At 40.0% G+C, this 27,348-nt stretch overlaps 1 protein-coding gene across 4 annotated transcripts; it reads left to right on the forward strand.

The window, feature by feature from the left end:
• On the forward strand, positions 1 to 27,348 carry LOC123507926 (synaptopodin 2-like protein). 4 transcript variants are annotated; one of them, XM_045261279.1, is made up of 9 exons: positions 91 to 331; positions 7,362 to 7,490; positions 9,589 to 9,767; positions 10,016 to 10,226; positions 10,369 to 11,585; positions 11,701 to 11,938; positions 12,042 to 12,228; positions 12,416 to 13,276; positions 15,267 to 27,348. In XM_045261279.1, exons 2-8 carry the CDS (start codon positions 7,410 to 7,412, stop codon positions 13,264 to 13,266), a joined length of 2,964 nt encoding a protein of 987 aa, XP_045117214.1. In that variant the 5' UTR covers positions 91 to 331; positions 7,362 to 7,409; the 3' UTR covers positions 13,267 to 13,276; positions 15,267 to 27,348. The 4 variants fall into 4 exon arrangements, with proteins under 4 accessions (XP_045117213.1, XP_045117214.1, XP_045117212.1 ...); XM_045261278.1 differs by lacking the exon at positions 91 to 331 and adding an exon at positions 1 to 83 and having other exon boundaries at positions 12,416 to 27,348; XM_045261277.1 differs by having other exon boundaries at positions 12,416 to 27,348.

A 27,348-nucleotide genomic window follows, 5' to 3' on the forward strand; every position in this document is an offset into this window, starting at 1 on the left:
GGAATGTGGAGGGAACAGCCGCTATGCGCAGTACTCGAGATGGTCAGTGACTCGACGAGCAAGTGATTTTATCGTGATTACAGGTAAATCCAACGCCTTTTAAGTGAAGCCAAGCCATCTCCAAGTATCCTTAATCCCCCTAGAAATGGTGCATACCAGTAACCACCCAGTAATCACCTTGGAAATGGGGTAAAATAAGAGAAATGTGCAGGCCGGTGATGTGGGTCTCTAGGGCAGCTGTGTGTGTAGGTTAAGTTTCCGCATTTCTCGCTTATTTTCGTGACTGGCAGCGATCAGGAGGGTGTTTCTCGTCGCCACGCCCTGTGCTGAGGTAGGTCCCTGTGTGTTTCCCCCGGGGCAGGCTGAAGGAGGAAGAGAGAGGGAGTGGTGAGTGTTTCCGTCTGTGTGGTTCATATTTGTTTTCCTCCACCCACTGAAAAAAAAAAGAAAAGAATAATAGTGAGTAAATGATAAGAGACGTGTGTTTTATTCGTGGTTGCGTAATGTTTGGAGTCTTGAATGCGTGGAAATCTGTTATATGTAAGGTTTGGTTTCTGGTGATTGTCATTTCTATGTCGTCTTTATTTGCTGGGATATATTTTTTTTCTTTTAGTCAAGTAGAACGCAATACAAACGTGCGATTTGGCAAAGTCATTAGATACACTCGGAAACGCATTGAAATCCGTTATTATTTGTAAAGGATAGATTTCGTCATAATAGTGGAATTTCCTGTTTTTTTTTTTTTTTTTTTTTTTGAGAGAATTTGAATTCTTAGTGTTCGATTTAACGAAAGAAATTATCATAGTTGCTAAAAACAAAAGTGTATGTAGTCTTATTATTATACGTAAGGTAAGATTTCATACAGTCATCCCCGTTTCATCGTATTTACTAGTGAAAATTTCTAGGTTTGATAGAAATTCAATACCGAATCAAGGAACCGTGTGGAAGAATCGCGAAGTGAACAAAATTGTGGAAGCTAATCAGAGTTTTGGTGTTGAAAAGAACCGAGTGTCATCTTCCGAAATTTAACGTCGTATATTTCGCCCCTCCCTGAAAGAAAGAAAGGGAGGGAGGGAAGGGGGTGGAGGTGGAGGAGGGGCGTTACTAGCACACCTGTCACCTGTCTAGACACGTCATGGGTGGGGCAGATGTGGGAGTTGCCAGGACAGTCCGTCATTGTCTCCCTTACAACACATTATGTCAGCTGGTGTGTGTGTTTATGTAAAGATCGTGGAAATTTAAGTCATTATCATTTTCGTCGTCGTCGTCGTCATCATCATTATCATCATCATCATCATCATCATCATCATCATCATGCTGCTCCTCCACCTATATTATCATCATTATTATCATGCTCCATCATCATCATCATCATCATCATCATTATTATCATGTTCCTTCTCCCATCCATCATCATCATCATGCTTTTCCCTATCCATCATCATCATCATCATCATTATCATCATCATCATCATCATCATCATCATCATCATGCAAACAACCTCCCTCCTCCTCCTCCTCCTCCTCCTCCTCCTCCTCCTCCTCCTCCTCCTCCTCCTCCTCCTCCTCCTCCTCCTCCTCCTCCTCCTCCTCCTCCTCCTCCTCCTCCTCTGTATTCAATCTTTCACCTGTAGCCAGTCATAACCAGTTCCTAGACAGCCTTGCAAGGACCTAAAGTTTGTTAGTTTTTATTTTTTTTATTTATTTATTTTTTTTTTGTAATGTAATCTCTTGTACCAGTTTTATAATCCTCCTCATCAGGTAGGACAACACACACACACACACACACACACACACACACACACACACACACACACACACACACACACACACACACACACACCATATGATAATAAGTAAAGGAACAAGACCTTTACTGGATTCTTTACTAAAGAGACAACCGTTACTTATTTCACCCCAGCATGTGAAGCAGACCAGTGCAGTGTGGATACCAAGCTATTTTCCCGCTGTGGTGTGGTTCTGTGGGTTTCTCTTGTTCTATAGGAGTGATACAAATTGTTAGGCAGTGTTTGTGTTCATACATTTAGTGTGGAATTCTAATGTCAAATAGGAATTATACAAAGAATTTTTAAAAGATTCATAATACAATAATAATAGTAATAATAATGATAATAATAATAATTGTTATTGCTTTCATATACAGATTAGTATATATTTTTTTTTATATATAGTTCAAGTTCTTATGAGCCTCCTTTGAAATGGATAAGTTTAGATCAGTGGAAAAGGAAAAGGCAGAGTTATTTTGCCATTTCCCTAAAGAAGACTAAGTTATTTTGTAACTTCCCTTGAAAAAGTAGAGAAGCAGTTAGCATGATCATCTTACTAAGTTTAGAAACTCCTGTGGAAGAGCTATAGGTTGCTATGAGAGTGAAGAACTAACTTATTCTGTCACTTCCCCCAAAAATTACTGGTTATATTGTCACTTGAAAATTTGAGTTGAAAGTACATTTAGTTTGCTCAATTTAGTGAAATTCTTTGTACTCTTTGGCTTTAGTTGTATAAAAAAAATTAGGGAGGGAATTCTAGTGTCTCAGGGTATGAATTTTTGCCTATTAAAAACAGTAAAGTTAGTGGAATCTTGGTGAAGCTGTGTGGTTTTTACTTGTCTGCTCAGAGGCTGAGTTATGTCACTATATTTAAGAAAGGTCAGATGTCACACACTTGTCATTTGACCTATACACAGGATGCAAGTGTAACATTAGCACACACACACACACACACACACACACACACACACACACACACACACACACACACACACACACACACACACACACACACACACACACACACACACACCACATGATAACAGTTAGCATTTCTTCTGTGTGGCATTGCTCATTTTTTGCTAGTGAGGTGCTGCAAGACCTAATGTAGTTAAGCTAAACAAGCCTAATCTAACTTAACCTGACGGGATAAAGATACAAATATCAAGGATAAGAGTAAAAGAAATGGGAACAGTAAGGAGAACAGAAAAGTAAACCTTCAGAGTGAAAAAGGAAAGTGTTAGGATGATGAAGAACAGTGGGAGGAATAGCAAGAATTAAAAGTAAAAAAAAGCAAGAAAGAGATAAAGAAGTGTGTATTATACCTTCAAAGTGACAAGAAGTAGAAGAAAAAAGATAAGGAAAAGACAGTAGAAAAACTTAAAAAGTGACACCAATGCAAGTGTTACAGAGAAAAAGCGAAGATAAAGAAAAGAAGCAGAAAAAATTGTAAAACCTAATTGAAAAGCCATAACATGACACAGGAAAGTATTAATATCATTAAAAGGTGTGATAGAAAGGAATGACAAAGATAAGGAATAAATGATATAGGAAAGATAAAAGAGAATGCCCTAGGACAGGTGTGGGCAAGCTATGGCTGCTAAAGGAATTTATGCAGCCCTCCAAATGTTTGTAAATTTGATAGAGAAAGTTACTAAGCAACGCCAAGTAATATTGTGAACATTTAGTTTTTCTCCCGCAGGTGTAAGTATGCATGAGAAAGTAGCTTTTTCTTTAAAAGCCTTTCATTTTGGCTGTTTTAAATATTACCTGTTTTGCATTAATATATAATGCAGCCCTGTAAAATTTAGTTATTTCCAATGTGGTCCTTGCACTGAAAAGTTTGCCTATTCCTGTCTTAGGATATCTTAGAAATGACGAAAGAGATTCACATGACAAGTATTCTTACCTGAAGGTGAGAGAAGTTGTATGTAAACATGAAGGTTAACAGAATAAGAGGGAAAAACATCAAATAAAAGTAAGAAATAATAAAGTAAAACACCACAGATTTAAAAGTGTGACAACTGACATATTAAAGTGAGACTCGGACAGAGAATGAAAGTCAAGAAGTCAAGTGTCTGGGATGCAAACCGTTGTGTGGTCCCTATTAGTTGTCTGAGAGGTGGTGGTGGTGGTGGTGGTGGTGGTGGTGGGACAGTCAAGGTCGGGCAAATATCTTGTGAAGTATATTGGTCATTATTATTTGACTGGTGAGACGTGATTGATTGAGTGTATAAGAAACCAATTTATTATGTTTTGTGTCTGTTTTTATTTTATTTTATTTATTTACTTTTTTATTTGTGGGATGTGATAATAAGAGTGATTCCTCATGTGTTGTGCTGTTTTAATTTTAATCTGATTGGTGAGACACGACTGATTAAAAAAAAAAAAGAAAATGACTAATATATGTTATTTTTATGAGATTGGTGAGGCATCATTGTTTATTCAAGACTGGAATGGGATTTCAAGTGATTTTCAAAAGGTGCTGGTTATGATAGAAAAGCAGATATGATGCTAGAAATCTAAAAACGTGTAGATATGAAGAGCAACCTGAGATCTGCAGCCAGGAGTTCAATTTGTCACTGCCTCCATTGCTACTGAAGAATAACCTTAATAATAATAGGAAATACAGTAGTGAAACAAATAGAAACAAACAAATGCCACAGAGGAAATTGCAGGTTACAGCATTGTGGCTATAAGTGGAAGACTTGTGTAACATTGGCGACAGAAATGTTGGTATTTATAGATGCACACAGGATGCTTCTTTGGGCATGGTAAATTATGACTCCGCCCCCAGTTGTTTATGTGCTATACTAATTTTTCTAAGCATTTAGGGCGCTTAGAATATATTTGAAGTTTTATACCCTTGGCTAGCGTTCTTGACACAGATACAGAAAATACAGAGGAAAAGCTTGTTAGTTTAGTTGTTGTGTTAGTTTTGTTATTGTACCAGTATTGTTGAGGGGATGTGTCCTCTGTGACATCTAGCATATACCCTCCTTGCATAATTTAAAGATAGCGTCAGTTAGTGGAATTTGATGAATATAGATAGAACAAGATAGAGTGCTAATGGGAAAATGAGAGAGTAGTTGGGAAAGTCTGAGGAGGGACCGAGAAACAAGACTTCGCAGAATGCATCATTTAAAGTATTGGTTGATGAAGTTGCTGGATATTAATAGGGCAAGGTGTAGTGCCAATGAGAAAATTAGAGAATATCTGAGAAGGTATGAGGAGGGACCTAGAAACAAGACTTGGCTGAATGTTGCACCTAATCATGCTTCTTGGCTGGGTGCCATCAGGTGACTCAGTGTGACCCCATGTGAACAGACCATCTGCTCAAAATTGTGGTGTTAATTTCCAAGTAAAGAAACAAAAAAAACAACAACAGAGAACACAGTGTTGTTTTCACTGATTTTGTTACAGAGTTTTGTTGAATTGATAGTGTTTTTGGAAGTAAGATTGTGCAGGCTGATCCCATGTGTACAGGTGACCTGCCTCTCAAAATTGTGATCATTCCATTTTTTATGTATATTTAATAATTGATATGATGTTTGGATGTGGCTGTGATTAATCCCTCTAGAGAAGATGTTAGATCATCCAAGGCAGAGTGACGTGTGTTGTGAGTGGTGCACGTGATACAACTTGGCGCGTGTCTGCCATCCCTTTCTTGACCCATTACTACTGTATCATTCAATTCAGGTTGTTCTGAGACACTCTACTTGTCACCTGTGCTATCAGGCTGCCACCAGACAATACACTTGATAAAGATCATGATAACACTAATCTTGCACAGGAATGTGTCAAGTAAGCTGAACAAACACTCAAGTTTTAGGTGTTTTATGCCTGAGTCAGACATGCATGATAGGATTTTCTTCTGAACCTTGCTGCCTTTAATGGCACCAATCGCTATCTGTGTAGTTTTCATTGTTCGCCAGCTGGTTTAATTCACAAGTTGGTCCTGTCTATCGCGCCGAACTGTCGCTCTTGTGGAAGCCCTATTAAAAAAATATATATACAGATATTCATGCCTACATACCTCATAATATAAACGTTTGGTTATTTATCTATATGTCTGATTGAAAATGATATAAAAATATGCAAATATATGTTCCTAATGGTGCAAAGTATGGATGTACCAGTGTCCCATCAAAATATTTTTTGCAAGTCTAATAGTACATATATACCTTATCACAAAATTGTCAGAGTTTCTGCGTAGGATAATGCTCCACTCAAAAAGCGTAGAGCAAATATCACTGAGTAGCATTTATAAAAAAACATTTTCGGAGTCTGTGCCGAAATAACCTGGCCAACATTACCGAAACCGAATTTTCCTAACTGAATCACAACAAGCGAACTTGGTATGCCTTTTGATCTCAGAAAGTTTCTCAGAGTTGGCACTGTCCATTTTCTAAGTTCATCCTCACTAATATCCATAGTGTTATCCATAGTGAAGTCGTTGTGTAGCGAGTGTGGCGATGGCTCTTAACACGCTACATTTGTTTACGTTTCGATAGAACAATCTCGGTGCATGTCAGACAATATCCTCTATACTGTTAATTTCTTAAGACTATTAATTGTTGTGATTTTCTATATGAATATAATTCATATTAATTTTTTATGGAAAGAAAAAGGCATTAAAACTACACTTTACCTATTAATGATCTTTTCTATTTTTTGTCCCAGAAATGGAGATGGTAAAGAAGAGCGCTCGACATATATATAAACATTTCCACTTTTTTTTAGCTTATATGCCACAAGTACATTCTTAGATAGATTAGAACTATTTTATTAAACCATTTAATATTTACAAAATGTGCAGAAAAGTACGTTCCAGTTGACCAACTTGCTGTGAAATAATTAACCCATCTGGCGGTTGAAGGCACCTACATAGCAGATCGCGATGGGTCCCATTGATCGTGTAATGTGCCATGACTCAATCAATATTCTTTTTATTATAATCATTATTGTTAGTAGAAGAAAAAGGCTGATTAGAGAGTCTACATTATATATTTTATCATTTGTTAGTGAGTTGAGGGAAAATGTTTATTGCATTTCATCTCTTGAGGCTGATAAGAAAGACTACCTTTTTCTACTATTCCTTAAAGCATTGAGAAGTAATTGTTAGTCAGACAGTATAGTTCAAGATCTTTCTCACAAATGTTATGCAGTGTTTTGCATCTGAAACCACATTTTCCTGCAGATAAATGTATGCACTCATGACTCAGCAACATCACCTGGTATCTGTAAAACATAAAGAACTGCTTCATGTAAACATGGGCAGGTTAGAGAGCTATTACATCATGTTATTCTTTTTTGTTGAAGGAAGCATTAGATGTTAATCATAGTCATGTGAGATGTAGTTTTCCTTCTCTTTCTATCTCTGTCCTTCATCAGAATGTTTGGTCTGTGCTTCCTTTCTTTCTTCCTAATATGAGCTGCAGTCTTCTTTTTTCAAGGTTTTATGTGTGTTTCCTTTCTTTTCAATCATTGTCTTTTATTTCTGTGATTTGTCTATGTTTTCTCCCTTTCTTCCTCTTGTATACTGTGTCTGATGTGCCATGTGTTGTTTTTCAGAGTGAGTGATCACAGGATGCCGGTAGGAGAGGCACACATCCACTCACCATGCTGATGGACCAGGAGCCAGTGAGCATATTTTCCCCATGGGCTTCATACGACCTCGGCACCTCTCTACTCAACAAACAAGTGAGTGGTGGCTAGTATAGTCATTGCAGGCATTGACACTGGACTGCTGGAGGAGTGGAGGAGAAGAAAAGAGTAGTATACCAAAGGAAAGAGGAAAATACAGGCAACCCCTGCTTAACGAAGGGGTTACGTTCCTAAAAAAAAACCTTCGTTAAGCGAAACTTCGTTAAGCAAATCGATTATAACAAGTTGACTTGAACTTCCATTGAGAGTAAACAGAGCGAGAGTGCATCATAGTACAGTGAAAGGTTTAATGAAAGTAAAAATTATGAAGTTAAACATTTAGGCAGTTTAATTTAAGTCATTAGTTATAATGTACACTAATGTATGTATGTACATAACTTTATAATGTTGATGATCTTAGATTTATGAAGGGAGGGAGAGTGAAACGGAAAAGACACCAACCGGCAACCTGTGGAATGTAAACAAAGGGCGCATCATTGTATCACATACAAAACTTATGTACCACATTTCCACAAGGCTTTCCATTTCATCTATTGTAGAGTCACGAGTTCAGGTGGTTCTTTTAGCTTGCAAGGAAGATACGGTCTCACTAGACTTCTTAATAGAGTCTGCTGACTTGAAAATAGTAGAGACAGTAGATCGAGTCAAGATGGTGGCAAGCAATGCTATTAGTTTTCTCGCCTCGCGTGTCTATGAATGATATCCAGCTTCACTTCGAGAGTAAGAGACTTCCTGGTCTTCTTAGCAACACTAGGCGACATTGCAGGGCGCTTTGGTGGTAAGTTGAGCGAGGGAAGACGAGCTGCTGCTGATCCTGTTATTGTTTTGAATAGGGGGAGTGAGTGCTGCGCATGTTGTCCATGAGAGGCGCTGGCATATTCAAAAGCCTGTTGGCTTGTGTGATATGGAGGGGCTTTCAAACTTGGAAAAAATTACCTGGATAAAACTTCATTAAAGCGAGTTTGGTGTTCATTAAATGAGCAGATAGTAGTAAAATAAAACCTTCGTTGTAGCGAAATTTTGTTGTGTGAACCTTCGTTAAGCAGGGCTTGCCTGTATATAGAAAGCAACTTGTGTGAAACCAGTGATAGTCCAAATGCCTGGGTTGTTTGAGAGTACAGTGCGTACTCCAATTTTGCGAGAAATGGGGCGGCATCGTGAGTCGCAAATTTGGAAATTGCAAAATTGGAAGTATTATTCTTAAGGGAAAAATTGAATATGGTGTACCGCTCATCCATGGTCGCCTAATTTTTCCTTCCTTTTCCTTTCTGTTAATATATTGAGTCAGGTATCTTTCCATATGAATGATCAAAGTGTTTGTACAATGGCTGCGAGAATAAAAAATCTGTCCACCATAGGTTTTTACAGCTTTTTCAATTTTCTCACTGTTTTTAAACACCATTCTCACAGTTGATTCTCCCACACCAAACTCTGGAAATATCACAGTTCCTTTTTCCATCTCTTTTCATCTTAATTATCTTCATCTTTTGCTCCAAAGTTAGCCTAATGTTTTTCTTGGTTGGTGGCGCCATGTCGCACAAAGTCGAGCACAAGGATTCCTCCAAATTTGCAGAGAGAACTCCGTGGAGGTGTATGTAAACAAATGGAAGGGGGGAGAGAGTGGGGCAGTGTTGCCAGATGAGCTTCGTTGAATTGCCGCCAGATTTTTATGGAAACTAGCCAAAAACCACCAAACTATGATAAATATAATATAAATATGATAATAATATAGTATAATATGATAAATATGAATAAGTTAATAAAATATTGCCTATATAATACAGTAATATATAATTTGCGGGAACGCTCTCTCTCCCGCCACTGGCCCACCAGGAGCAAGATGGGGAAATTTAAAAAAATGGCAATTTTTGGTTCTTGGTCGCAAAATTGGCGTATCGCAAAATTTGAACTCGCAAAATTGGAGTAAGCACTGTACTTTGAAGACAGAGGTACTTTGATGTGTCCATTTTGTCAAGGAAAAAGACTTATGAGTATGACTATTTTGAATGTATGAATTAGTTCATATTTATTTTATGTATCTTTTATTTACAAATCTTGCTTGAATGTAGATACCAACTCATATATGTTTAATAATTTTGTGGAGCTTTTCTCTTATCTTCACTTTTCTCCCCAGAGTTGTCGTGGAAGGACAGGAAGTTTAGAGAAGGGCAGTGGAGCTGGTGGCGGGGGCGATGGCGGTAGCGGTGGTGGAGGCAGCCTGGGAGGGAGCCGGCTGGTGGATGCACTCATATCCAGTGTGTTGGACGAGACCGACCAGCTTGGCCTGGCACACCTTCAGGACAAACCAGAGAAGTGAGTGAGGGTGATCATTGTAATGTGCAGGAGTGATGTTGCATGTTTAAGGAGTTATTAGGCATATTAGTCTAGTAGCATACAAACCCTGAGCTTATGTGCTCCTGTTTTCTTGTCTTTATTCATTTAGTCTTTTTAAGCTATTGTTATGTTTGTATTCATCTCACATTCCTCATTCACTTCCATTTTAATTCTGTTATGATGTTATTGGTTATGTTACTCACCCATTTCCTCTCCTGCACTCCCAGTTGTGGCACCAGTGGTAGCATTGGCAGCTCACGGCTCCTGGGGAGGGAGACGGGGGGTGATGGAGTGCTGTGGGGGGTTGGTGGCGGCAGCAGCAATGGTGGCCTGGGGCGCGGGAACCACTCAGATGATTTCTTCTCAGCCCCAGTTCATCCTCAGACCCAGACAGACTTCATGAACTACCTGTTTGATTCAGCACTGCAGGAGGAAGAGGTAACCAAAAAGATGGTCAAGTAATGGATGTATTTCATTGTTTATTCAGTGATTTTTCTTTATAGAAGTTGCTCATTGTTTGCTATCACTGGGCATCAGCTACTAGGTAAATATCACTTAATGTTTGTGCTTTTTTCAACAGACCAGCTTGCAAGGAAACTATGGAGAATTTTTCCGAGAGCGAGAATTGAGTGGCAGTTCCCGGGACTCTGGGTATGGCTCATTCCTTGGAGTGGGTGGCTCAGGGTCCCCACCAGGCATGTCCTGTGGTAGCCAAGCCTCCCTGTGTGATCTGCGCAAGGGGCCACCTGACGCACTTCCCCTCCCAGCCAATGGTCGCATCAGCCACGACTTTGACCAACTCACCAGTGAGTTAAATGCTCATAAGAACTTCCTGGACAACCTACATCGTCTCAATCAGTTGAATGGTGGCAGCTCCCCAGGCCTCCCGCTCCTCACGCCTTTAGGGGATCTAGATCCCCTCCTGGCTGGGTCTGATCTAGGAGACACCTCCACTCTGGGATTAAGTCAGCTCCTCCCACCCACAAGGGACCTTCCCCATGATCTCCTGCCTCCCTCGTCAACGCCCACTTCCAGCGGTCCATTCTCCATGTCCTCCCTGGGGGTTAAGTCAACCCTGGGCATTGACATGATCCGTGGCCAGCCTCCCACAGTCTCAGGGTCAGGGCCACCAGTCCAGTCCACACATCAGACCAATGGTCTTGGTGACAAGGGACAACAAATTGCCAACCTCCTCAGTGGGATGAACATCAACGATGCCTCCTCCCAGGCTGGCGTGGGACCCCTCAGCAGTCATCACCTGGGGGCTCTCGCTGCCCTGTGTGCGCCCAATCTCTCTGCCTCAGCAGCTAACCAAGTTAACTCGGGTAACCTCAATGGTCATGCCCTCTCCAGCAGACCTCAGTCATCACCAAAGTACCTAAATTCTCAGCCATGTATCTCTACCAATGGGGAAATCTCTCCCAGCATGATGAGGAAGCCGCGTCCCGACGATGAGCGCAGTGTGTCCCTGTGTCTGGGCTCCCAGCCTGGTAGTCAGGGCTCCCCACCTGGGTCCAGGATGCCAGACCAACTCGTTGGACCCTCCAAGGACGGTCCAGGGCACTGTGGGCCTGTGGGGCCAAAAGGGCCATTCCTGGTGCCTCCACCAACATTCCCCCCAACTGATGGTGTGCCACCCTGGGAACTCATTCCCCCTGTAACAGAAGTTTTTCCTCCACATGGACCTCCTCCTCCTCTTCTTCCTCCAAACACAGATCTCCTACCTCCATTTGCTGACCTTCCCCCTCATCCCCTCCTCTCCATACCACCACCACTGCTGGGGTTCAGACCATTCAGGTGAGTACTGGCATCAAGCCAGTGTGTGCTCATGTGTGAACCTTGAGAGACACTTGTGTAGTAATGTGATCCTTAACCATGTTTCATGTTATGCTTATCTTTCTCCCTGACACAGAGAACAATTTTGTTGCAGGCGCTCAGGTGGAAGCAGTGAGCTTCACTCGCGGCTGGAGGAATGCTACGACCAGTTTCGCCAACTGGAGAGAGAACGAAAGAAGACAGAGGCTGAGCTGGCCCGCTGTTTCCCTGGGAAGAGGGTGTCCTCTGCCAACACAGTGCCACTGCCCCGCCTGCCTCCCTCGCCCTCACGTGTCGACCGCCTCATTATTGATCACCTGAGGGAGCATGCCAGGGTGAGCATTCAAATACTCATGCATCCTTACATCCCTACTGTGACTTAGGTCTCATCAGTTCACTAACAACATAGCACTTGACTATGGACATTTGCTCCTGCAGGTGGTGACCCTGATTGGCAAAATGGAGCGGCTGCGTGGTTCATCCCTGCAGTCAGGCATCCATCGCTCTGTGGCCCAGTGGCACGAAGCCGTCACCAGTGTGCAGGAGAAGAGGCGGGATGAGGTAGTGAATGCCATCACACAGCGCCACAACCCTCTGCCCAACGGCCACAGCACTAGCGAGCAAGGTCTGTACAGGAGTGTGCAGAACAGCTGGGGAAGTGGTACAGGATAATGATAAAACTGAGCCGTCTGTTGATAGACAAATGATTATACTTGCTACTTAACAATGATATTGATGGAAAATCATTATGTGTGGTATCTTTGGTAATTTATGCAATATTAATATTTATTTACTTTTCTTGATGCCTGCAGACCTCATGGCTCTGGCAGCTGCAATGGGGACCCTTGCCAATGCTAGCCGTGGTGCTCGCACTGCCATGTTCTGTGCTCTGACCCTCACCACACACTACAGCATGGAGCCTAGCCTTGCCTCGGCCTCTGCCTTGCCTCCCAACCTCCTGCCTGAGTCATGTTCCTCTGCTGCCTCTCTTTCTCCCGAGGCAACCCCAGAGCCTTCACAGTTGTCCCCGGCTGCCTCATCTTCATCAGCCTCATCCTCATCCCTGTCTTGTACTGCTGCTGCTTCCTCATCTATTTCTTCATCTTCCATGTCATCTTCCTCTCCATCCTCCTCCTCTTCCCCCTCCTCCTCTTCATCTCCAGCATCCTCTGTGCCTCCAACACTGACTCTCTCCTCTACTACAGAAGCTTCACAAGTTGCTTCTCGTCCTTCCACCTCTTCTACATCCTCTCCTTCCCCTGCATCTCCTTCTCCTTCTTCCTCTCCTTCTTCATCTCCATCAGCTTCATCTATCCCCTCCTCCTCTTCCTCCTTGTCCTCCTCCTCCTCCTCCTCCTCCCCCTCCCCCTCTTCCTCCTCATCCTCCTCCTCCTCCTCCTCCTCCTCCTCCTCTTCCTCCTCCACAACTCCGGCACCAGTCATCTCTGAGGACGGCTCTGTGGTGAGTGCCAGTGAGAAGAGCGAGACTCCACCCACTCCCACCACCACATGTGACACCATTACCACCACAACCACAGCTACTGACGACCAGGTGTGTGTTGGCGCCTCCCCCAGCTCACCACCGCCTCCACCGCCACACACCACGGCAGCCTCCACCCCCACTACAACACCCTCCACCACTACCTCCCCTCCTGTGCCCTAATGTCTCACAAGTAAGTGGTAGTAGAACAAGGTGAGAATCGTGAAAACTTTTAATTTAGGTATTAACTATTTGATAAAATGTTATTTGGTTGCTGTGACTTCAAATTGTATGAAATGCAATTTGTTAGTACAATATAATGATGATTACAACAACTAGAAACAGGTACTTAAATCAAATTTATTATTTTATAAAAGATCAAGATTGAAACCTTGAAGTAATACTGTAACATATTGATGTGTGTGATGTAAAGTTTTGATAACGTGAGTTGGAACAATTTAGAGTCGTTTAGTGTTACTGACATGATCATGGTTATGGTCCAAAGAACCAGTGTTGAGCATCAAAATGCCAGTCAATAATGTTTGGGGTAATGAGTCATGAATTACCATGCTTCAAGATGTATGTATGTCCATTGATGGTTAATGTTGCTATGTTAAGGATGAACAAAAGATTATTGCTGTTAACTAGTAGCCCAAGATCTATATTTGTATGACATATATGGAGTATATACAGTATGTATGGATATATTTGTGTACAAAACACATGCACATAAATATATCAATATATACATGGATACATAACTTCATACATAGATATTACTATTTAATATTATGGATGGGTAGAAGCACAATTCATGGTTAGACTTCCTGTCTTGGAACTAGCTAATACCCAGCCCATCAGCTAGCTGTTGGTCAGGTCTCTCACATGCTGCTGCAATGAATACTTACTCAAATTTTTATACACTTTTCATGTTAATGTAATTTTACCCTAAATTTCAAGAGTGGGTCAATATGCATGCATCAAATTAGGGTTACCTAAAATTTTTACATGGGTGCTAATTTTTTTGGTCAATTGTGCATGACTTGAAGCAAAGTGAAATGATGGGTGACTTTTATCCTAGGAGATAATTTGTTGCAAGGCTTGAGGGAGACACTGAAGCTTATGACAAACTCACAAGTGATTGTGCCAACCAGGGCTCATTAGCTCTCAGAAGCTTGCTCATCAGTTCATATCTCTTCTCACAGTTCAAGTGGAGAGCAATATAGAGTATGATTTTTTGCATCTGCTATAGGATTTCTATCACATTTCAGTTAATATATATATGGAATAATTTATATTTTTTGCAGTTTATATAATGATGCTAACAATACAAGGACCCTGTGAATTCAGATTATGTAGTACCTTAGGTTTCTTAGCTTTTTATGTTTTAAGAAGGGTTCTCTCAGCGTTTCATTATGTTTGTGGAAACGTCTCCATGAAAGATGACAAAGATGTACCCGACTGATTGGCAGACACATTGGATCTTCACTTATCTTGTTTGACTGCTAGTAAGACAACGTGTCTCTCATAGTGGCCTTTCCGGATAATTTAGCTTAGTTCTTGTTGGGCTGGGTAGCTCATTGTCACCCTTTAGGGCACACTGAAACACATGTATTGGGGAACCTCTCCAAGGGTCTGTGGACAGGGATGCACCCTTTGAAGTATTATTATTACTATTATTTATTGATTTATTTATCATCATTATTATTTTTTTCCATTGCATGTAGGTACGCTCAGACGTTATTGATGATCCTTTCAGTTTGTGTCCACAGGCTCATGTTTTATGTATATTTGTCACTCATGGTGTATATCATATTTTTCAAAAGCTTTGCCAGTGTTGCAGCAATAACTAGGCTCAGATTAGTCTCAGCATGGGTTCAGCATAACTTATTGGCAGCTGTATTTCATGCATTATACATTCATGCATTATGAATATTAAGTTTGATAAATAAAAAAAAAAAATCCTTGAAAAGTCACCATTTGGGACTCAACAAGTTTGAAAGGCACTATGTATGCCAGAAGCAAAAATTAATGTGCAGACAAAGCACTTAATGTTTCACCAATTTCATTAACACCAATCTGACATAAAGAATTATATAGAGGCTTTCATATTAAACTTGGCATGCAACTACTGACCAGAGGCGAGGTGACGGCGTGTGCTCACCCCTCCCTCTCTCTCTCAGACGCCCGAGCATGCTGCTGCCCCTTGCTGGTGACGAGCAAAACTAGGCTTCTTCAGAAAGGGTTGTAGCTTAACTCACTGTGATAACTATTGCATGGTAATGTGATTCTGTATTACTTATTAATCCTTTGATATGGAGGCAATCTCTGGAAGACTGTTTAGAAGTGGGTACAAGTGTGCTTCTTAGGGGAGGGGGAAGGTGTCTCATATTGTCATGATGGTTGAACAAGTATCTAGTTGCCTACTTCCCAGTGCTCTGCCATATCAACCATTTGTACACCATGGCGGCCTTTACTTGGCCCATACCCCATTACTCTTCTTTTCATCTGGAACACACTAGGTAATATTAAGTAAGGATGATGAATAATCCCAGTTTTTTTTTATCATCTACATAGATACTTTTCTTTTTGCTTTTGTGTAGCACTCAGTTGACAGTTGTTGTTCTGCCTGGAGAGGACGTGCCAATTACTCCCAGACTCTCACAGTGTCATCGCGTTGTTGATGGACATCCGTTGGTTTTTCTATTTTGTAACGTAGCTTTTAGACCGTTTTGATCGATCGGTCTGACTTCAGTTACCCGTGTTTTTTCCTTTTTAATTCAGCTTTATTTGTTCATCGTTTTCTTTCTCTGGAAATTTTTACTGGGTTCATATTTATATGGTTTGTTGATGTTCTAGTCTGTCACAAGGTACATTATCATTCTTATTATTGTCAATCATTATTATTATTATTATTGCTCTATTATTCTCATTACTTATTTTTATAACTAACATATGATTATTTATTCATAATTTCTGTGGTGGATATTGCTGTGCTTCTCCTAGGAATTGGTGTATGGTGTTAGCGTATGGTGTTGGCCTTGCTGTGCTAGGTGAGGCTGTAGGCTGTGGCAGAAGTGAGATGTGGATAAACTCCTAACTCAGTGGAAGAGGAGGAGGAGGAGGAGGAGGAGGGGGGAGTTGAAGATGAAGGAGGAGGAGGAGTAGAAGGTGAAGACAAAGTAGTAGGAGGAGGAGGAGGAGGAGGAGGAGGAGTCATAGGAGGCTAAGAGTATTGTGTTGTCACAAGGAGGTTCTCATTGCCCAAGATTGTGGGCATCATCTTGAATGAGCTGGATTTTGTTTGCTTTGTATGGATGTATGTCTTTTTGGGGGTACAGGGATATATCTATTTTAAGTGGATGCATTTACCAACATGCTTATTTTTATTGAATATGATTTTTTTGTTGTGTGTGTGCTTACCTCCATAGTATTTGGAAGTGTGTGTCATCTTTAGTAATGTAGATTTTTGTGCCTTTCATTCCTTGATTAGTTGACAAAGTTGTGGAATTTTTGTTGACTACTGCAACTAAAGGGGAACCTAGACTGGGCTTGTGCTGGTTCATGTGCAGCTCAGTCACTCTTTGCACTGTTGTGTGTTCATGGCGTTAAGTGTGTGTTTTGGGCATACTCAGGTTTGTGTTTAAAACTTTCTTGTTAAACTGCAGTGCTTTGTCTCATTCAAGCTCTTTTCCTCTACCTATTTTTTCTTTTTCTTTCCCTCTCCATTTTTTATTATGCTTCTGGCAAGATATTCAGTGTTTGATGCCTTACATACATTACAAAAACCTATTGTTGGATAAAGCACACCTTAACCAGATCCGAGAGAGAGACTTGTGCTCTGTGATTGCGTTGCTCCCTGTGCCTCACCCCTGAAGGAAGCTGCTGATCCTGAAACATTTTGCAAAACTGCATCATGTTCATTCCTCCTCATGGGCTCATGTTGTCTTATCACAGGAAATTTATTATTGTTTTTATTCTGAAGGAATGAACCTCAGTGAGGAAATTTACTGTTGTTTTTATTCTGAAGGAGTGAACCTCTGTGCATTTTTAATCAGATGAGAATTTGATGTATTATCAGACTTTACCAAGTCTTACGTTGACGAGGATATTTTCTTAAGTGTTGTTGTTTTTAAAAAGGCGATCATGTTTCTGTTCAACAAACGTCCTGCTGAGGGGTGTGGGGCAGGCTGGTGCTGCCCGCCAGGAGGTGGAAGGGTGCGGGAAAGTTACCGGGCTGTGTTATGTGTGTTTTGAGATACGTAACTGTCATCTGTACAGCATCAAGAGTTTTCACGTTTTTACTGCCCATGAATAATTAGTGATGACCAACAAGTGCATGTTCGTCTTACTGTACAATAATAAAAATTTTGTTCTGTGGATGGCTAGATGTTAGGCTCAGGTGAGGCGTATTGAGGCTGTGTGATGGAAATAGAGCTTCGTGAGCTGTTACTTTGATGGAAATTTAGAACCTTCTTAACGGCTTCATAACCAAAGCAGTAACATTAGTAATCATAGTTTTGCATTGTGTATGTGATCAGTAGGATTTTTTTTTTTTTTTTTTTTTTTTTTTTTTTTTCCTTCCTCCCTCACACAAAGGAAGATCTTCACAATGACTAGCTGAGGCTGAGGATGTAAATTAGTCTGTTGATCTGTTCTGTGTGTGAAGTTTCTGTGTTTGGTTCATAGTTTGCAGAACCAGCAATCCACAGGGTGGGTGAACCAGCATATCTCAGGGTCTTTGTTTGCTCCTAGAAGTCTTATGCTGAGTGAATATAATAAAGTAATAATCCATAATAGTGTTAGCTATTTTTTTTTTATTATTTTTATTTATGCAAGTGTTAACTGCTATTTACCTCAAGGTTTACATTTAGCATTATATAAATATATATACATCTCAAGTCCACCAGTTCACAGGGCAGTTGGAAGTCTCTCTCACCAGTATTGGTATCAGTCGTAACAAACAGCAATGAGGCAATTAGCAACCATGTGCTTTGGGTAGGCACTCTGCCCAGGGAGGGAACTTAATTGCTCTGTGAAGGGACATTCTTTTGAGCACTGGTTAGTCACTGACGTGTAGAACTTTTTGAAGACATTTTCTGAGTAATTTACTGTTGAAATTGCTCACACTTTCAAAGGAGGGGTGCCATCCAGGGCTGCTATAATCAAGACTTGTCGACTGTCTCACTGTGGAGGTGACTCAGAATCATGATACCTTTATTGTTTGAGTTGTTTACACAGACCATTCATTGCCTAACTAACTAAACTCTAAAGGCTAAATTTTATGGAAGAGTTGAATGACTACCATGAGGTTGAAATCCATAACCTTAAGTGTGTTGAATAAAGCCTTGTGGGTGGGGGCAAGAGAAAATTAGATGTCAAACATGTCAGTCATAGTGAAGTCCTTGCCATGGGCTGAGGGCATCAGTGGTGAACACAAGTCAGCAAACACAAAGCATGAGGTCCTGCCCTGGACAAAACACCCCTCTGTGTATACTTACTTGGGGATAGGGAGCACATGGTAATTCATTTGTATGTATATAGGATTTTTAAATTATTGTTATTTTGCCATAAGGAAGTATTACTATCTATATAAATATTTATCATATCTTGTATAATATGCTATTTAGGATATGCAATGCTGATGTAACACTAAAACATGACAATACTTGAAGATGCCTATCATCACTGCATTCTGGCTGGACCAAACTGTGGGTCTCTCAAGGTCTGCCTGTCACAACTCTAGTTTGTGTCACTTTCATAAAGCCACCCAGGGTTAGTGTTTTGTTGTCACTAGGAGAGTCTGATCATGACAATCAACCTGGTCCATATAGATACATGTTTGGAAGGGTGACCTGCTGAGTGTGAGGAGGCCCCACCATAGAACACATTCAAACATATGATGAAAACAGTGGAGAAATTCTATGATTCGCACAGGTGTCCTCTTTCCGATTGACCTTGTCGCTGGTAGTCTCTGTGAACCCAAAATTAGGGTGTATATGCACGATTTGCTCAAATTTATTATTGTCGTTATTGCCTGTTTTACAAGGCTGAAAGGAATTGATATGCATTAGTGATCTGTGTAGCTTAGAAGGAAATTGTCAAATGGATATTTGTTTATAATTTGCTAGAGCCACCATTTTATTTTTGTTAGGTGAATATATTTATACCTTGTGGTAAGCACTGTATGTCTATTATTGCTGTACCAGCACTGGAAGCAATGCACTGAATGTTTCCAGCCCAGATACTGAAATGCCCTTCTCCCTGAGCATGCCGCACCACCACACACGTCTCAGTGGGTGTGTTGTCAAACAAGTCTCAGTTGGTTTACATAATATAAACAAAAATACAAAAAAAAAAAAAAAAAAAAAAATCAGGATAAGGGCTAAATTACATAAATATAATGTATTTCATCTGAGATATCTGTAAGCTATTAGTTATTTGGTGCTCACCTTTAATTATTAATACACTTATTAAATATTAGATTAGTCTGGAGCTTGTGCTGCTCACTGTGTCACCAACACTTGGTTTGAAGCAATCCCAGTGAGGAACACTGATTGTGATTTAATGCTGTGGGTATTTACCTGTATTGTGAGAGCATTTCAAAATATTATGCATTATTATTAGTAAGCACTAGCTATGTATGATTAAGAATCATTGATTCCTACTTTTTCTGTGTTATGAAAAGAGATATACTCTATTGACCTCTGCTGTATACCAAACCAGTCGTTCCAGTCGTTGGTCTTGTTCTTTTCGCTGCCCCGATGAAAGATTGGGATGAGCAAATTAGAAATTTGAGCCACCTAGGGCAGCCCATTTTGATGGTTTTAAGATTAAGCTTCAACATTGTTTTCTTAGGACAGTTGTGTGGCTCACTAGCTGTGTTTTATTTGATGTTTAGCTGATGCACTATATGATACCTGCCTTACTCTGAAATATTTAACCAAACCTGCTGATGTTCTTACTACATTCATTCCACCAAATAGGAGCTTAGATTATGCGTATTGTGCTAAGCTGAAAGTTCTATTTAGTTTTTATTTGTATACACAGGACGGCACAATACAGTGAAATTTATGGCCTGTCAAACTTGAAGATATGTAGCAAAATTAAGTTAACATTTTGATTTTTATAGTTTAGCGTAACTTTTCAACAACACACAAAAATAATTGGCAGGGGATTGTCATTGTACATCAGAATTGGGTGTGGGTACTTTGGCTCTGTATGCCAATATGCTGGTGATGCATTGCCTTAACATATGTTGGCTCTGTACTGATCCATAGGTGATACACTGCCACACTTGTGCTAGCTTTGTACCCTGACCAATGGCAATTCCTGGCCACATATGTTGGCTCTGCATGGCAACCAGCTGGTGATACATTGCTGTAACACACATGTAGGCTCTGTACATCGACCCATTGGTAGTACATTGCTGTAACACACATATACATACATGCTTATACAGTATATTTTCTCATCCACAAAGATGTAGAGGAACTGCAAGAAACACAGTATTTTGTCAGGGTCAATGTTGTAGACATAATAGCTGAATAATAATGATAATAGGCAATTACCAATGCAAGGGAGACATGTCTTTATCTGGCTTGGAATGCTATGGTTGTGACAATTTTTCACACTGCTCTACCTGGCAGCACCATCTCTGAGAAACGTTAGTCCTTGGTTCTCATTGCCTGAATGTGGTGGCCATGGGTGGTATCTCAGTCAACTGGTTCCTTGTCCTTTGCCAAACAGAAGAGTACAGGGAGTCCTCATTACTTGATTGCCAATAAATCAGTCTTGTGTTCGTGAATGGATTTCTCTTGGTTTTAAACACTGATGTCTGGAAGATGCTATGCAATTCTTTGAGCAGAATCTAATGTGGGATCAAAGGATGACTATGCCATTTATCTTTTTGCAAACTGTGAATGAATGTTATTTTCTCTCTCTCTCTCTCTCTCTCTCTCTCTCTCTCTCTCTCTCTCTCTCTCTCTCTCTCTCTCTCTCTCTCTCTCTCTCTCTCTCTCTCTCTCTCTCTCTCTCTCTCACAGTGGAAACTAGAAAGTTATTTATTTAATGCTGTCTTTCATATGCACAAGAAATGACAAGTTTTTGATATCTTTACAATATTGTCAATTTTCACATTGTATCAATTGTTACAAGAAAATGAGTATTCCTTGTGCTTGACTATGCCAGAAAGTATTGGATCTGGCTGCTAATGCTATTGATATTGGAAGTGCTAATTACTGTTGGGCAAAAAACCCAAACCCGTGTTCCACATTCCGGTGATAATTCTTAGTCATTGTAACCATATCAGGTGTAGATAGACCTTATATTCTGTGGCATTTCAAACTGTGACTTCTCTTGCATATAGCAGTGACCAAGAGGCAAATGATTTGGCTGTAGCCCCTTGAAGACGTGGCGGTTGGTCTCACAGTAATGTTAGTTGCCAGCAGCAGGGACACTCGGCACATGGTCTGGTTCTGTTCTGCTTGTGTCACTTAGGTTTTGTTTGTTCTTTCCTGCGCTGCTCCTTTCACTGACTTGATTTGAGATGGTGCTACCAAATTATTGTTTTTACTACATGTACTGCTAGTCTGTCTTACATATATCACTGCTCTCTGTCTTTCTCTGTCTCTACCTATCTCTCTCTCTATCTCCTCTCTCTCTTATGCCAACTTACATTTACTGCTTTACCGTCCAATGAAGAAGAATGCTTCACTTGATCCACGATACATAATATGACCCAAAGTTAACTAAAATATTCCTTGAGAAAATAGTAATAATGATGAAGCCAGTATTAGAGGAAGTGACTCAGTTCTTATGGGGCTTCAGGTATATAGCTTACAAAGATTTCAAGTTGTCACCATTGCTGTTTTTACTTTGTTGCCAGCAAACACCTTTTATTCAATATTTTTATCCAAGTTTATAACCTCAGCATACCAAATAAACTAAACATATATTAGAATTAGATGCCATACTATGGAGCTTAATGTTCAATTCTATTCTGTATTGCTGCCATTTTCTAGCCCAATAAGAAAGTATTAAATACTCTACACTTCTAAGTCCAGTAAGGTTATATATAGGTGATGGAAGGAATCCCTTGAATTTGCTACATATTAACATGTCAGTAATACAATATGTGATGAACCTATCCATATTATGATGCATGGGACTTGTAGATTCTGAATTCAGTAATGATGTTAGAGATCGTGATTTATATTGTTTTACATAACTAGAATTTGCCGGTGATGTCACACTCTGCTTGCTAGTTCCTTATGGTGGCCGCTTCCCCCCATTACACTTAACTGTGGCCTTGTGTGTCAAATGTTGGTAGCTCTCAGAATCTTGGGATGTGTTGCCTCCCCTCACTGTGACCCTGGGAGTGCCACACACACCCTGGTGAAGGCACTCTGGGCACTGATGCCTCTAGACCCTGCCACTGTCTGCTGGGGCCCACATGTTATAACAAGAGCCTTACTGCAGGTCTGTAATTGAGTGCATATGTTATGTATCTTAAAGGATGCCAAAGATTTGCTGTTATTGGTGTCTGTGTCATAGTGGATGTCTTCTTGACTGTTCATGTCAATGGTTGTTTCATATCTCCCATCGTTTAGAAACTATGGAACTGTAGGTCTTCCCAAAACGAGATGATAGAAGTCACATATGAGTTTTGCCTTTGTCCCAGCAAGGTATTTTTTCATGAAGTCAAATTCTGAGGTATTGTCTTACTCTTCCAGTTACATACTTATCATACTCATGTTCTGAATATACCTTTGGGCCATTACAAAGGGATGTGGCAGTGCACATTTCCTAACCTCTCAAATGGTATGCCCAATAATAGCAAGTAGCTGTCTTTTCCTGTATGGTAAGCAGTCACTTTAGATAATGGCATTAGTTGTTATTCCACAAAGTTGTTAAGGATAGTTCTTTCTTGTGTGATCAGGTATTATAATATAGGACTACTTGAGAGAAACTGTAGATATAGTGGAAGCACCAAGCGTTCTCACAACCTTGGTCATGCAAATGGGTCAATACTTCACTCCTGCACCAGCTGCTGTTAATGAGAGATATACAACTTAAAAGTGTAATCGAGCAGTTCCAAAATACATATCATTGATCACTGAGATCTTGAGCCAGTGATAGTGATTGACCATTATCATCAGTTATTCTCCTCTATACTCGGTTTTAACATTAAGTTAGAGTTACATGATTTCTGAGACAGTGTAGTTGTTCTCGAAACAGCTAAGCTTGTATGATTACCAATAGGTATATGAGTTGGTTTTCTGTTTTGTGTTTAAACAGTTTTAAGTTTGTTATTATGTTGAGAATAGTTAATATGCATATTTAGAGTGTGAATAGAAGGCTGTTCTGTGAATGCTTACAAGTAGGAGCTGTTGGATAAAATGAGACGAGATTGAACCACGTGGTTGTTTGGGAGTATTTCTTGGTCTCTAGAGGGTAGTGATGGAAAATCAAATAGACACAGTTTATAGTAATAACCCAATACTGCTTTGATCTGTGGCCATTGACACTTATGATGTCAGGAGCTTTATTGGGTGGTAGCATTTCATGGTGCACAAACAGGAAGGCATGCAGGAGAGTATTTTTATGAGATCAGCATTTATGTGCCTTATGCAGGACGTATGAGACACACCTTTCTTTGTAAGCAGTGATGCGAGTCGTATTGCACTCCACTAAGGCACAAAACTGCTGTTCTGGACACATGCTACCTGTGGCCCATTCCATCTCCTCTCATGTTTGGTGTTTCTTCCAGTTTCCTTCCTTAACAAAAAAGTAATTGAGTGATATTATGGTGGAATTTAAAGTTATACATGAATGTGCTTTTCATTATAGCTATATTTAGCCATGTAGACATTATATGATTATAAGTTGATGAGTGCAATGAAGTGTCATTCATGGAACATCTAAACATTTTTTATATTGCTCCAAACTGGTAGCAAATTTCCATTTATATTTACTGTTGAGTTATTTGAAAAGTAGGCATTGGAGGGCTTTGAGAGTGCAAATGGTAGTTTAGGTATGATATTACTTAACATTAGAGTTAGATGCCTAATAAGTAATCCTATATTGCACCATATGACTTACAGGTATTGAGTCTTGCTCGTATTGATGAACACGTGTAGTGGACACATCACAAAGCTGGGATGGTTCAGTTGTTTTATTGTTCTTTTCTTTCTTATGTATACATAGTTATGGAACAGAATTTGTTGATATTCAGAAATAACTATTGGTGTGGAGCTCAGACTGTGAAACTTTTGAAAACTGTGATTGGGGAGAACAAAGTTGCAATATGGTTTAATAGTCTTAATTCAATATGTAAAAGACAGGTTTTCTTTTATTATCATTTTGAATGTTATTCATTCCTTGTCACTGAAGAGATTGAAGTGAAATGTTGTGATAACATGCAATACATAAAAGGTAAAGGCTAATTATTTTCACTGTTTGTATGATCTGTTTTCAGCTTCCTGTGTTTTTGTCTTGAGAGGAATTTTTATGGTGATCTCTTTATGCATATTTTTGTGTTTTGAAATCGTGTTCAGATCTAATAACCCACATGTTTTAGCAGTTTGGCTGAAATACACGTACCACGAGACTTTTGTGCTTTACGGTTTTTATTTTTTCTGGAATAATGTTGACACTTTCAGAACACATGGTTTGTACACTAAATCTGAAAGTTTGCTACAGTGCAAAAACCAGTGGTTGGAATATGTTATTCTGAGTGAGTTTCCTGAATGGATTAAGATGCACCATAGAGCTTATCTCGAATGGCAAGATATTCCTGTACAGGCTCCACAAGAATTACTCTTTGCCTTTTAAAGGATGCTTGCAAACACTACAAAAGTGCTATTTTGATTTCTATATATAAGTATTATGCATTTATATATATATATATATATATATATATATATATATATATATATATATATATATATATATATATATATATATATATATATATGTGTGTGTATGTGTGCATACATACATTGCATGAATTGAAGATAATTATAATTTATCACTGCGAGAGTAGTTTTGACACATTAATTGCTTAATATGTTGAAGCACCTCTGATATAGCCAACTTTGGTGTTAATCGTATTTTAGCTGCATTCTTTCAAAGGTATAACTTCTGTTGACCATTTAGCCAATAATGTGTTCATGGTAGTAACTATTGGACAAGTAGTTCTTTAAAAGGCTTTGTTTCAGTGGTGTGGTAATCCAGTCTGTGATTTTTCCTGTGCGGTTTGCAGCTACTGAGGTTGTTGGAGCCTATATTTGGCGGACTGAGCAGGCACACTCTTTGACGGGGATCAAACAAAGGGCATGAGATCCATGACGGCGGGTGCAGGGTGGCCTTAGAGAGCGTAGCCTAGTGCTTGGTTAGGGAGACACCGGCTAGGATAATCTCAAGAGTTAGTGTGGACGGCTGGCGTTGGCAGAGGTGTTGCACGTGGTCCCGGGCTCACTTTAATACACTTATCGCCAGATCCTTAATAACTGTGTCGTGTGCTATTGTAGAGGAGCTTTTGGTATAGTCCAATATTTAATCTGAGGATGGTTGTATTGTAGTGGCTTTATTTTGTGTATTCGTCTCTACTATATACTACGTAGGTATAATTCATTTTCATTAGACTGACTTCATTATGGGTATTGACTGATAATGGCTCTCCATATCATTTTGTGGCATTTCAGCCTATTTTGGCATCTTATTGTAAGGGTCTGTTGATTAGCTTTGGTCCAATGCAACTTCTATTGTATCCAAGGGAGTCATAAAGCAACAAGATTAATATTTAAAAAAAGTTCATATCAGCAAAAAATTTATGCATTTCTTTTGTTACAGAGTTGGTACATACATTTATTGAACAAAACCTAACCATATAAAAAAAAAAATATTTAAATATTCTCTTTAAATACTTACAGCAAAGATTTAATTATATTGTGATAGCTATAAATACTATAATGAAATTTTAAGTATGTACCTGACATGAATGGTGCATTCAACGTGTGTAGACTTGTGGGATACAGTAACTTTTTGACTGGTCAGACTAAACGTGTTCAAGGGCACAATTATTTTTAGGGAATGCCTTTCTTAATGGTTGTGGGTGTTCCAAGGCTGTTGCTCACCTGGCAGTTAATTTTTAAACCTAGATGCAATAGATTCTAGTAGGTGCAAGGATTCTGCAGCGTATAGCAACTACACACTTAGCTTAAGGTTGATTTGCCGACGGGATTGGCGAGAGCAGCGGATTGAAGGAAGGTTTGGTCAGCGTGTCGTGCTGGGGGAGTGTTCTCATCAGGTCCATCAGACGTGCACAAAATCCATTCACCTTTAAATGTGTCCCCATCTGCTGGTTTATGTTCATCTCAGGTAGTGCAGTAATTCTAAGAGTTTATTTATTGTTGTAAACATTTAATAAAGAGCCGTGCCAAACTGTTACTGAAAGGTTGAAGAGTTTATTGTAAATTTCAAGCTGTAGCTTCTCAATCCTCGCTTCAAGATGAGGGAAATTTATTTTCTCAGGGGGTGAAAGTGATTCTGTGATTATTTCTTGTCTGACTAGATCTTGTTTCTTGTATATTTTTTGGTTCTTAACACTGCTAGTCACCAAATTTGATACGCATGTTCTCCAGCAGTATAAAGGTGTATCTCAAAAAACAAAGTATCTGAGGAAAATGGACGGACAAGTGTTGGTAGACTTGCCTGCCGTGCCGTGGGGAGCATCGCTGTGTCCCCGGCCCTGTGGCTTGGCTGTGGGGCTTGCATGCATGTGGCTGGCAGTGAGGGCGGGGGTTTGGGTGTGTTGCTGACCTATCGGGTGTTGCTGGTGGTATAGAAGAAAGCTGGGACGTGATTTTGCTCATTATCTGCTGTTTGCCGGATTTGAAATTTGTATATCATCCAGGTGAAATACTATTACTAAGGGTTTGTGTTTCCCTCTGCTCCTGGAGGGAACTCAGTGGTTATGTACTTGCAATTCTCACACACTCTTGTACGGAAAACTGAAGGGTTTGTCACCAACGAGTTTTTATCTGTGTTGCTAAGATTATTATTGCCCCCAATTCCTTGGGCTTAGCTTGGAAGGCTAAGTTGCAAGCTTGCCCTTCCTATGCCAGCCTTACTCATTACATGTAACACACAACAACAACAACAAAATACACACACACACACACACACACACACACACACACACACACACACACACACACACACACACACACACACACACACACACACACACACACACACACA

Source organism: Portunus trituberculatus, chromosome 23 (assembly GCF_017591435.1).
Source record: "Portunus trituberculatus isolate SZX2019 chromosome 23, ASM1759143v1, whole genome shotgun sequence".
Taxonomy (NCBI): domain Eukaryota; kingdom Metazoa; phylum Arthropoda; class Malacostraca; order Decapoda; family Portunidae; genus Portunus; species Portunus trituberculatus.

What these genes read in the sequence shown, in the direction of transcription:
- LOC123507926 (XM_045261278.1), top strand. Translation starts at nt 7,410, where the DNA reads ATGCTGATGGACCAGGAGCCAGTGAGCATATTTTCCCCATGGGCTTCA. An exon ending in CCTCTCTACTCAACAAACAA is followed by an intron (nt 7,491 to 9,588) that starts GTGAGTGGTGGC and finishes TTTTCTCCCCAG; the next exon opens with AGTTGTCGTGGAAGGACAGG. An exon ending in CCACAGCACTAGCGAGCAAG is followed by an intron (nt 12,229 to 12,415) that starts GTCTGTACAGGA and finishes TGATGCCTGCAG; the next exon opens with ACCTCATGGCTCTGGCAGCT.